The sequence below is a fragment of the Bos indicus x Bos taurus genome, chromosome 25, assembly GCF_003369695.1.
Source record: "Bos indicus x Bos taurus breed Angus x Brahman F1 hybrid chromosome 25, Bos_hybrid_MaternalHap_v2.0, whole genome shotgun sequence".
Lineage (NCBI taxonomy): Eukaryota > Metazoa > Chordata > Mammalia > Artiodactyla > Bovidae > Bos > Bos indicus x Bos taurus.
In genome coordinates, this window is record NC_040100.1 from 31,005,618 (window position 1) to 31,018,697 (window position 13,080).

Consider the following 13,080-nt stretch of genomic DNA (forward strand, 5'->3'; position numbering starts at 1 on the left):
AAAAATTATATTCACTGTAGACATTCATGTGTATGTGCTGAGTCCCTTCAGTCACGTCTGACTTTTTGTGACCCCATGGATCCCTGCCAGGCTCCTCTGTCCATGGGATTCTCCAGGCAAGAATACTGGAGTGTGTGCTGTGCCCTCCTCCGGGGGATCTTCCTGACCCAGGGACTGAACCCATGTCTCTTAAGCCTCCTGCGTTGGTAGAAGATTCTTTACCTCCAGCGCCACCTGGGAAGTGTGTAGACATTCATGGCAGATATAAGTGTTTTAGTTAAATGAATGTATGCATTACTGTGTCTTAACACTAAGAACTGTATAGGCCTTATTCAGAGGTTTGTGTCAGATGTTTCAAAAGATTACAGCCTTGTTTTGATACCATCAGGGTCAGAAATGAGATCTTAATCAACTCATTTTATTCTTTAATCCATTCATTCTAAAGTACTTAGTTTATCTCAAAGTTTGGTCTTACCATAGTCATCAATTAGAGTTCCTGGCTGCATACTTGCATCAAATTTGGGCAAAGAAAGTACCCTGTCTGTTGTGCTTTTAAAAACACACGTGTGTAGCACACGCACAGTTCTAATGGGTGTTTTCATTGATGTGTGAAAGTCTGAAGTGTCAGATCACACTAATTAGTAATGAATTCCCCAATTAAGTTCTTACCTTGAATCTTGGAATTCTTATAAGTAAGTAAGTAAAGTTGCTCAGTTGTGTCCGACTCTTTGCAACCCCATGGACTGTAGCCTACCAGGCTCCTCTGTTCATGGGATTTTCCAGGCAAGAGTACTGGAGTGGGTTGCCATTTCCTTCTCCAGGGGATCTTCCCAACCCAGGGATCAAACCCAGGTCTCCAGCATTGCAGACAGATGCTTTACCGTCTGAGCCACCAGGGAAGCCCAGAATTCTTATAAGGAATATTGAATTGGTTTTGAAAGGTGATTTAAAGGAAGAAATGATTAGATAGTAATAGATAAGATGGAGAAATGTTTAGGACCAAGTACCTGAGCTGGTATAAGATGGCATCACCAACTCAACGGACATGAATTTTGAGCAGACTCCAGGAGGAAGTGGTGGACAGAGGAGCCTGGAGCGCTGCAGTCCATGGGGTCACAAAGAGTCAGACGTGACTAATCGAGTGAACAAGAACAACCTGAGCTGGACATAAGCAGGACATCAGAATGAATAGGAAAATATGCAAAACAAAACCCTTACCCACTAACAGCAACAACAGAATCCCTCCAAGACATTATTTCAATTTAGGGAAACTATTTCTTTCTGTCTGTTTGATATAAAACACATTCAAGCGGTTCCTTGGTTAGTTGCACACAAGTGCTTTTCACAGTTGGATCTGCATAAAATCAGGGGTTTGTTAAAGCGCGGAGTCTAGGTCTGGGGTGGCAGGCTTTCCCACCTGGTGGGATGGTGATGTTGCGGGTCCCTGGACCAGGCCTTGAGGGCTGAGGTGGAGGCTGAGCCCCGCCCCCTGTGCCCAAGCGCAGCCTGCGCCTCCTAGCTGCTGTCTGCTTATCCTCACCTTCTCCCTCAGGCTCCACTTCCAGGTATTTCTGCTCCTTCATTTGGGTTGTCAGGCGTTTACCAGGCTGTCTCACACTTAGGCTCTTTCGGACTAGGAAAATTTTTTTAAATGAAGTTGTTTTTTTTTTTTTTAATTTTATGTATTTATTTTGGGCCTTTGGTGCTGCACGTGGGCGTTCTCTAGTTGCAGTGAACCGGCTTCTCATTGTGGAGGTTTTCTCTTGTTGCAGAGCACATTTAGGCTCTTTCGGACTAGGAAAATTTTTTAAAATGAAGTGTGTGTGTGTGTTTTATTTTATTTATTTTGGGCCTTTGGTGCTGCACGTGGGCTTTCTCTAGTTGCAGTCAACCGGCTTCTCACGGTGGAGGTTTCTCTTGTTGGCTCTGGGACACACGGGCTTCAGTAGTGCTGGCACTTGGGCTTAGTTGCCTCAAGGCCTGTGGGATCTTCCTGGGCCAGGGATCAAACCCCTGTCTCCTGCATTGGCAGGTGGATTCTTAACAACTGGAACACCAGGAAAGCCTCCCATAAACGTTTTTTAAATGCCCCGATTGTGTATCAGGGAGCTTTAGGGATAGACCTCACTGTATCCAGACTTCGACCATTTCAGCTGGCAGAACAGTGCTTTCCAGGATTCTAAAGAGAGAAGCTGGTCCGTTCTGGGTGTGTGTTGGGTTGGGCGGCAGACATTTGCTCTGCCCTGGAAGGGAGGCGTTGTAAGCTTTCCCAGGCTCTTGTAGGTGTCAGTCAACTAATACCTAAGCCCTGTCCTGGGGGTAACTCTTGACTTTGGTGAAATAACTTAATGCAGATGTTAAGAATTCGCTTTCCTAATATAAAAATCTGCCCTTCTGAGGGGGCAGGGAAGGTATAAGTTTACAAAAGCTTCCTCCATCTAGTACTAAGCCTTACCAGCCTCAGTTCAGTTCAGACCTGCCTCTTGAAAAATCTGTATGCAGGTCAGGAAGCAACAGTTAGAACTGGACATGGAACAACAGACTGGTTCCAAATAGGAAAAGAAGTACGTACGTCAAGGCCGTATATTGTCACCCTGCTTATTTAACTTATATGCAGAGTACATCGTGAGAAACGCTGGGCTGGAAGAAGCACAAGCTGGAATCAAGATTGCCAGGAGAAATATCAATAACCTCCGATATGCAGATGACACCACCCTTATGGCAGAAAGTGAAGAGGAACTAAAAAGCCTCTTGATGAAGGTGAAAGAGGAGAGTGAAAAAGTCGGCTTAAAGCTCAGCATTCAGAAGACAAAGATCATGGCATCCGGTCCCATCACTTCATGGGAAATAGATGGGGAAACAGTGGAAACAGTGTCAGACTTTATTTTTCTGGGCTCCAAAATCACTGCAGATGGTGACTGCAGCCATGAAATTAAAAGACGCTTACTCCTTGGAAGGAAAGTTATGACCAACCTAGATAGCATATTCAAAAGCAGAGACATTACCAGCCTCAAGTATCTTTAATTCAGCCTTGATTAAAATCGAGACCAAAGACCACACAGACTTCTGTGGCAGGAACTTTAAGAGGCTCCAGGTGCTTCTGAGAACGCAGAGCCCTGAATCAACGGATTGCCTTTATGAGAAGGATAAGGTAGATGGAACAGTGACATGTGAGCTTTCCTTTATTTTAGATCAAATCTGTTTATTTCGCACCTTGTCATCATAAATTTGAGATTCTAAGCTTTTACTAAGTAAACGAGTAACAATGAAAGATTTAATACCTCCAAAGACTACTGACTTTCCAGGACTATGACTATTTGTCATAGAAAACTATGTTTGTTAAAATGTTACTGTAGAAAACTGTTTATAAATTTTATTTGTTGTAGCAGATTGATTTATGCCCCAACCTTCAGATGAGGATCATCCCCCTCCCTGTTTAATTTATCCAGTTTAAACCACTTTGCAAACTGCCTCAGAAACAGGAAAAGCAGTGAAAAGCATTCATCAGCACAAAAAGGTTACCATTTAAGTAGAATGAATGAACAGTGCCAACAATGAACTTTAAAACACAAGTCAAAATCTCAGTTTTTTTCAGGACACCAACCTTCAACTTGTGAAGAAGTGTTGCTGACTCCTTCCTGGCCCTCTACATCTGATCTGTGTAACAGATATTTTTAAAATGAATTTTATTATTTTTCTTATTGGCTGCACTGGGTCTTTGTCGCTGCTCTCGGGCCTTCTCTAGATACGGCAAATGGGTGCTTCTCTCTGTTGTGGTGCGCAGACTTCTCATTGTGGTGGCTTCTCTTGTTGTAGAGCCCTAGGGTGCACAGGCTTCAGGGGTTGCAGCACGTGGGCTCAGTAGTTCCGGTTCCCAGACTCTACAGCACAGGCTCAGTAGCTGTGGCAAACGGGCTTAGTTGCTCTGTGGCATGTGGCATCTTCCCAGACCAGGGATCCCCTGCCTTGGCAGGTGGATTCTTAACCACTGGACCACCAGGGAAGTCCTGATGTATGTTAACAAGTTACCCCAGGAACTTGGCAGTTTGAGGCAGCTGAGTCACATTATCTCGCATTTCCCATCAGAAATCTGGGTGCAACCTAGCTGTGTCCTTCTGCTGCAGGGTCTCAGGAGGGCTCTGTCAAATGTCACCTGGGGTGTGGTCTCATCCCGAAGCTTGCCAGGGCGAATCCTCTTCCAGGGGCACCCACGTGCCCGTGGCGAGTTTCCGTTCCTTTCAGGTTGCTGCATGGGGAGGGCTCGGGTCTTCACAGGGTGTTGGCCAGAGACCTCCCTCAGTCTCTTGCTACATTTGGGCTACTCATCTTGGGAGCCTTTTCCCTTCAGGACATGCGCTCCAAGAGAGAGGGAGGGAGAGCAAGCAAGATGGAAGGCAGGGTCTTTTGTTTTGTTTTTGCTTAATCTTTCTCCTTTTCAGAACCACTACACTGAGGGGTGAAGACATATGAAAAGCTGTACATATTCAGTGTGTCCAGCTCAGAGAGCGGGGGATAACTTTACACCTGTGAAACCATCACTCCCATAGACATCTGTCATAAACGTGCATCTCCTCCTGAAGTTTCTTCCTGCCCACCTTATTTTGTTGTTTTTGTTATTGTGTGTGTGTGTGATGATAACACATAAGATCTACCTTCTTAGCAACTTTTAAGTCTCTAATACAGTATTGCTAGCTGTAGGCACCAACCTGTATAGAAGATAGAACTTACTTATCTTGGATAACTGAAACTTTGTTGTTGTTTGGTCACTAAATCATGTCTGTGTCTTTGCGACCCCACGAACTGCAGCACGCCAGGCTTCCCTGTCTTTTACTATCTCCTGGAGTTTGCTCAAACACGTGGCCACTGAGTCAGAGATGCTGCCCCCTTTCCTGTTGCCTTCAGTCTTTCCCAGCATCAGGGTCTTTTCCAGTGAATGAGCTCTTTGCATCAGGTGGCCAAAATATTGGAGCGTATCACCACCCTGTTTTCCTCACCCCCATCCCCAGCCCCTGGAAGCCACCACCCTGCTCTCTGCTTCTATGAACTTGACTATTTTGGATTCCACATACAAGTGAGATCATGCAGTGTTTGTCTTTCTGTGTCTGGCTTCTTGCATTTAGCTTGGTGTCCTCCAGGTCCATCTATATTGTCCCAAATGGCAATATAAGGGCTGAATAATATTCCCCTGTGTGTAAACACATTTTCTTTGTCCATCAAGGAGCACTGAGGTTGTTTTCACAGCATACCCAGGATATGCATAGTCTCTGGAGGCTCATCCCGTAACTGTATTCTGCTTATTAGAGGCAAGTTGCTAAGCAGGTCCAGGTCCAGCCCACAGTCAAGGGGAGGAGATCACACGGGGTGTGAATATCAGGACTCGGGTCTTTGGGAGCATTCTGGATTCTTCTGCCACGAGTAGTAAGGGCTCAATGAATGTGAGTCAAATTTGTGGTAGTGCTGAGCTGCTGTCCTTGGCAATGGGATTCAGACTGAGTTCAGGTCAGTGGTGATTTGACTGAACAGCTAGGATTCTGAGCTGTAGGTCAGGAACCGGCAGATTAGCACACACATACAATTTGTTCTGGCCAAGTATGTATAGGTAGTTTTGTTTGTTTACATGCTTCTCTTCTTAAGCTCTGGAAAAGGAGGAAGAAAAGGAAGGGAGACCTAAAGCCTGAGATCCACTCTTGAGATGATAGTAAGCTAGTCATGGTGGGTGGGAAGGTGACCGTGGAATTTTAAAAGCTTGTGTGCGACATCTGGATCTCAGCTTAAATGACACCACTTCTCAGTGCATCCAATTTAAATTAGCTATTGTGTGCTGTGCTAAGTCAATTCAGTCATGTCCAACTGTTTGCGACCCTGTGGACTGTAGCCCACCAGGTTCCTCTGTCCATGGGATTTCCCAGGCAAGAATGCTGGAGTGGGTTGCCATGCCCTTCCCTAGGGGATCTTCCCAACCCAGGGATCAAACTCTTATCCCTTACATCTCCTGCATTGGCAGGTGGGTTCTTTGCCACTTGCGCCACCTTCCCCCTTAATCCTCAGCAGAGCCCTTGGCACCCTCCGGCTACCCTCTCCGTGTATGTCCTTATCTGCTGCCTCTCCTCATGAGAACTAAGCTCGAGAGAGCCGGGACCTCACCTGTCTTGGTCCTCTCGTGTGTCAGCACGTCACACAGGGCCTGGCAAACAGTGGGCTTTCAGTAAATGTTGAGTAAACGAGTGAGATGAACACAGAGATGTGAAATGATGCCAGGGGGCTTTCTGCAAATTCTAGTATCCTCTTAACTTCCAGAGCAAATGCCGTTTTGCAGCTCACCTGCAAAATACAGTCATTTGTTCAAAAGAAGACATTCTCAAAGTCACAGGGTAGTTCTGTCCCTGCAGCTGATGGCTGGTGGCCGTCAAGCAGGTCGTGTCACCGTTCTGGGCAGAGGATAAAATCTGGGGGGTGAGTGAGTAAATGTGTTCAGGCTGCTCTGTCCCCAGAGCCCATTTGGGCAGAGGAGGCTATGTGTTTTCAACATTGGTCTGCCACGTGTGATTTTGTTTGAAGGAAGGATTCTGTGGCCAAAGAGAAGTTTGAAATCACAGTTTGAAACCTCTGTGCCCACTGATGGGCATTCTAGCTCTGCAGATGCAGACACTGCTGGCGGATTAGGATAGAGGCCTGTGGCCCCCGAGGCTTTGGCAAAACCAGTAGGCAGGGCAGTCTGGTAACTTACCTTCAGGTGATACAAGTGCTTTCCAAGAATATAAAGGATGAAAGATTCTGGTTCCCCAACCCTGACCCACAGCCTCACACCTCACCTATGCCCACATCACGCTGCCTTGGAAATGTTAGCGTCTTTTTTTTTCCCCCACATTGACTCAGATTTCATTTTTGGCATTGCCTTTCCAACCAGATAGCCAGAGCTTCTGAACTCCAAGTTTTGTAATTAAATTTCTGTCACATCCCTTGAAACAGCGCAGATTGTGCCATTAAAAGATTTGACAGCACTTCACCTAGTCATTTAAACATAATACTTCTGGCAACTTTCAATTTGCAGTATTTTAAATTCTAATTAAAAAACTATTGAACATTAATATGCTCTAAACCTCTGTGATACCTCTGTGCCTCATCTTGGCCATCTAGTTTTTAAAGAAACAGCTTGGTTGCGTGACTGTTAACAGCCCACGTGGTTTTTTTTTTTTATCCTCCCAGCTTTTGGGAATCACCGGGTCCCAGGCATAATTAGTATAAATCAAAATCCTCTAGCTGATGACAGGAAAATGGTATGTTTGGACAGCAGCTTATTAAAATGACCTACTTAATTTAAGAAAAATATTGTATCCACTCGCATGATAACCTGGATGCTTTCCCTGACAGATTTTATAATATTTCTTCTCTCCTTTTCTTTCTTTTTCTTTTTAAGAAAAGGAAAGGGAATGGAAAGGCCCATTCTACTTCATCCAAGGTGCAGACCCCCAGTTTGGACTGATGAAGGCCTGGGCCACTGGGGACTGTGACAACGGTGGTGATGAGTGGGAACAGGAGATCCGTCTGGCTGAGCAAGCAGTCCAGGCCATCAACAAACTGAACCCCAAGCCCAAATTCTTTGTTCTTTGCGGAGACCTCGTCCACGCCATGCCAGGTAAGACTCAGGCTGTTGCTGTGATCTTAACTCCTTCCCGAAAAAAAAAAAAAGATCTCTCTTAAAAAGACATCTCTGCTCAGTAACAGCTCATTCCTTTCTCTTCACAGTGGTTGCAAGATCGTCAAATATCAGAAAATACACACTCATTTTAGTTTTAGAATACGGCAAGGTTAATCACAGTAATAAGGCAGAGCCCACGGTTCTGATTATCTGTGCTTCCTATCTGATTATCTGTGCTTCCTATCTGATTATCTGTGCTTCCTATGAAAAATGGAACAGATTCCCATGTGTCACCTTTCTTCACTTATAGGAGACAAACTTGAATTGCTTTCGGATCCCACATCCATAAACATAATCTTCTCCTTTCGTTTCCCTCCTTCTTATGCTTTTATTTCTCCTGTCTTTGTTCATGCTTTTTCAGTTTCAAATGACAAGCTAACTTGAACTGGATTAATTTTTTTTTAAGTTTGTATTACCTTGCATGTGTGCTAAGTTGCTTCTGTCGTGTCCAACTCTTTGCAGCACTGTAGACTGGAGCCTACCAGGCTCCTCTGTCCATGGGATTCTCCAGGCAAGAATACTGGAGTGGGTTGCCTCGCCCTTCTCCAGGGGATTGTTACTTTCTGGTACTGTAAAGTCCAGGGGCGAATTTGGGCTTCAGGAATGGCTGGATCCAGGGGCTGAGAAGTTGCTATCAGGACTCCATCTCTTCCTCGCTCAGCCCTGCCTTCCTCTGAGTTGAATTCATTCTCCTGCAGGCACTCTCTAGGTAGTGGTGCCTGGGAGCTCTAGATTTATGTCCTTCTAACTGAAACCACAACAGAAAGAAAGTGTCTTGTTCTTGATGGCCCAGTCGAAGTTCCAGACCAATGTCCGTCTAGTTCACACAGCCCCATGAAGCCAGGGTATGAGAGCAACTCCATGGCAGCCAGGTGGTCAGAACAGGACGATTCCCTTCAAGAAAAAGCGAGATGCTAGGAATAAGAACATAACAGACGCCTTCTAGAACTCTCCTCCTTTTTAAATTTCCCTTTCCTACTCTGACATCATTCTCTCCAGGCAAGGAGAAAACCCAGTGAGTAGGTATAAATAAGCAAGCGGAAACCACCCCTGCTCGTCTGGGAGGCAGAGCAGGCACCTCCGATCACTCTCATCTTTGTCCTGGTCTCTGTTTACTGAGCAGAGTTGACCCAAACACCATTGCAGAAAATGCTGCGGCTGCTGTGGGTGTTTGTTTTTGGCTAATGTTACCTTGTAAACCCAGAGTCTTTGAGTATTGCTATGATTTATTTATTTATTTTTATCATTTTCTTTTTGGTCACACCATGCAGCATGTGGGATCTTATTTCCCTGGCCAGGGATTAAACTTGTGCCGCCTGCAGTGAAAACACAGAGTCGCAACCACTGGACCTCCAGGGAAGTCCCCAAGTCTTGCTGTGACGTCTAGCGCCTTTAGAAGCCGAGGTCGTCTATAGCAAGCCCGGGTGCATTCATTCCTCCCCACCAGGGCTCTCTTGTCCGGCAGCCTACCTATCCAGAGCAACCCAGGGTGAACGTGTGAGGCTGGAAGAGAGGCTGCCCAGAATCACTCTCCCTGAAGTCCAGGGAGTGTGGCCAGCAGGGAGAACCCTCAGACCTTCCCACATTCTCCATTGGCTCCTGTTTTACACAAAGTCACGATTGTGGACATACTCGTGTCCTTGACTCCCCCTGGGAGACCCAGTGATGTCACCCCTGGAGAAGCAGCCTGTCCTCTTTGTTGTTGCTGTTTGGTGGCTAAGTTGTGTCCAACTCTTTGCAACCCCATGAACTGTACTGCGCCAGACTCCTCTGTCCTCCACTATCTCCCGGAGTTTTCTCAGACTCATGTCCATGGAGTTGGTGATGCTCTCTTAGCATCTCATACTCTATTGTCCCCTTCTGTTGCCTTCAGTCTTTCCCAGCATCAGGGTCTTTTCCAGTGCATCAGCTCTTCACATCAGGTGGCCAAAGGATTGGAAAAGCTTCAGCATCAGTCCTTCCGATGAATATTCAGGACTGATCTCCTTTAGGATGAACTGGTTGGATCTCCTTGCAGTCTAAGGGACTCACAAGAGTCTTCTCCAACACCACAGTTCAAAAGCATCTATTCTTCAGCGCTCAGCCTTTCTTATGGGCCAACTCTCACATCTATACATGACTACTGGAAAAACCATAGCTTTGACCATACAGACCTCTGTCGAGGGTGATGTCTTTGCTTTTTAATATGCTGTCTAGGTTTGTCATAGCTTTCCTTCTGAGGAGCAAGCGTCTTTTAACTTCATGGCTACAGTCACTGGGTGGAAAAGGGGGATGACAAGACGCTGGATCAAGGCCTGCATTAGGGCTCATGTGGCCACGTCTGTGGAGATGCCGGCTCCACATCTGCCCCTGATTCGCTGGGGACACTTGGCCAGACCCCTTGCCTTATTGTTTTTAAACCTTATTTTAGTTGTTGTTTCTGGCTGCGCTGGGTCTTCGTTGCTGCACTCAGGCTTTCTCTGCTTGCCCTGAGCGGGGGCTAATCTCTAGTTACAGTGTGCAGGTTTCTCTTTTTGCAGAGTGTGGGCTCTAGGCACGCAGGCTCAGGAGTTGTGGCACACGGGCTTTGTTGTCCTGAGGCGTGTGGGATCTTCCCAGACCAGGGATCAAATCTGTGTGCCCTGTGTTGGCAGGAGGATTCTTAACCACTGGACCACCAGGGAAGTCCCCTGCTCACCTCCTTAGAGCCTCAGTTTCTGAATCCAGAACTCATTGATGGCGGTTAAAATCTAAAACCTCAATAGTCTGGGGCAACCTAGCACAGGGCAGAGACTCTCTACCTCTGTGCATGCGAGCATCTCAGCAGCTTGGCACAGAAATGCGTTTTCAGGATGGTGCTGAGTTTTGTAGAGAGGTAAAATTCTTAGCTGCCAATGAACTTGACCACCCTTGGTGACTCTTGGCTGAGGGTTCCCCTGTGCTGAGATCGTATGGGTCCAAAGTGACCACAGAGCACCCCAGTTTCAAAAGGAATTAGAAATCACAGCAGGACTCAAGAGTCTTAGTGTACAAGGTAAATGCCACTTCCAAATGGTCTGATTTGCAGTCAGCTGGTTTGTCTGGACCCGTCTGGCCCGATACATGGTGTAGCATCAGCTCGAGCTCTCAGTCCGGACCACACAGTGAGGCAACTTCTGCTTTTATTGGACACTTGAAACAGATTCCAAATTTACTGCTTTTCTGTCCAGTGGTTTTTTTTTTTTTTTTTTCCTTTGAAAATAGAATATTATGAGACTCACTGGGATTATATAACATGTTCTTGTGGATGTTTACCGACTTTTCTGAATTATGTTAATGTATTCAGTCTTTTCAAAATAAGGTTTAAAATAAAAGCATTCTATGTGATTACACTGCTTTTTAAATAAAGTGTACTGAGCATAAGTAAATGTAAAGATGGAATTTTTATGGTCAACCCTACCAGTTGGTCAGAAGACCTCGAAAATATAAACTGGCAAACTTCTGAGAACTGGTTTTATAGTCAGTGTGACCCGAGGAGAATTCGTGTCTGTTTTGAAGATTTGGACTATTCTGTGGAATGGTAACTGAGCCAGTGAAAGGACTGTAACTGTTCTGAATATTGTGGTCTGAGGCTTAAACAGAACGTTTTTGAAACTCATTACCATTTTTTTGCATTTAATTGCATTTTTTAATATGCAGTTGGTGGCTTCCCCCTCATTTAGCTCGTACACAGGGGCAGACACTAGAAAAGTAATTATTTGCTTTGACCGCTTAGCACCATTGTTAATTATCAAATGCATATATTAATAGGCAAATAAAATCAGAGAACATACTTTTAAATCGACCATAAATATTATCTTGGGCCAAGTAGTTTTAAGTTCAAGTCAGAGAAAAAAAACTTTACAAGTAATGCTTTTTCTAATGGAAGTCCCAGTATGTTTTTTCATTCTAAATATCCATCATAATATCCATTCATCTGCAAACATTTATTGTCTGCAAACTAAGTGCCAGTTTATAGCCCTAGACACTGTGGATGCGATAGTTAGAAATGAGAGACCAGCCCTTCCAAAGAGCTTGGAGTCTAGCAAGGAAAGTGCAGAACCCAGGATGGTTAAGAGGTACTATTGGTGCCAAGACCTGCAGGAAAAAGCCTAAGAAAGTCAGGACGAAGCCTATTTAGTTTTGAGATATGTTTTCATTCTGCTGGCATCTTTTAGGTTATCTTGGTATTTTTCTTATTTTATAAAGCTTCTCTGTGGGATAAACCACATTATAAGTAGCAAATGAAGACCTGTACCAATATTGAGACCATTGATTTTTCAGCCCTTCACTTTTGAGCCCAGGGTGACTTTCTTTGGCCCTCCTGACGTGGAGGCATCGACCTGCTGATGCCGTCCCCAGGGGCCTTGTTAGGTTTCAGCAGTTACTGTGAGAAGCCGACAAATGGGGTTGTGCTGATACCATTAGAGCACAGGAGAGTCCCTCCAGTCTTTGGAACCACTTGTTATTAACGCACGTGTCTGTCCCTGTTTGGTAACAAGGGCTCTAACCAAAGAAACAGATAATGGGGAGGGATTCTTCCCTCAGTACAAAGTCTCCTTGAAGAGTTCTTTGTTTACTGACCTTCACAGGGGCATCTGTTACGTGGTATCTCTTCAATTGATTCAGCCTCTGAAGTCTTCTGTTGTATTTTTATGAAATGAGGCAAGCCTGTGTTATTGTTGTTGTCAGTTGCTCTGCTGCTGCTGCGTCGCTTCAGTCGTGTCCGACTCTGTGCGACCCCAGAGACGGCAGCCCACCAGACTCCCCCGTCCCTGGGATTCTCCAGGCAAGAACACTGGAGTGGGTTGCCATTGCCTTCTCCAATGCATGAAAGTGAAAAGTGAAAATGAAGTCGCTCAGTCGTGTCCGACTCCTAGCGACCCCATGGACTGCAGCCTACCAGGCTCCTCCATCCATGGGATTTTCCAGGCAGGAGTACTGGAGTGGGCTGCCATCGCCTTCTCAGTTGCTCAGTCATGTCTGACTCTTTGCCACCCCGTGGACTACAGCACACCAGGCTTCCTTGTCCTTCAGCATCTCCCGGAGTTTGCTCAAACACGTACCCTTTGAGTCGGTGATGCCATCCAACTATCTCGTCTTCTGTCATCCCCTTCTCCTCCTGCTTTCAATCTTTCTCAGCATCAGGGTGTTTTCTAATGAGTTGGGTCTTCACATCATGTGGCCAAAGTATTGAAGCTTCGGCTTCAGCATCAGTCCTACCAATGAATATTCAGGACTGATTTCCTTTAGGATTTGACTAATTTGATCTTGTTGAAGTTCAGGTGACTCCAAAGAGTCTTCTCCAACACCACAGTTCAAAAGCATCAATTCTTCGGTGCTCAGGTTTCTTTATGGTCCAACTCTCACATCCGTACATGACT

General features: G+C 45.5%; 1 protein-coding gene across 4 annotated transcripts in view; it reads left to right on the forward strand.

Annotated features, from left to right (window-relative positions):
• Positions 1-13,080, forward strand: part of CPPED1 (calcineurin like phosphoesterase domain containing 1) — a 138,691-nt gene that overhangs the window by 20,456 nt on the left and 105,155 nt on the right. For all 4 annotated transcript variants that reach the window (XM_027527190.1, XM_027527189.1, XM_027527188.1 and 1 more), the window contains exon 2: positions 7,418-7,636. In XM_027527190.1, the coding sequence (XP_027382991.1) occupies positions 7,418-7,636 (219 nt within the window). The remainder of the gene's footprint in view (positions 1-7,417; positions 7,637-13,080) is intronic.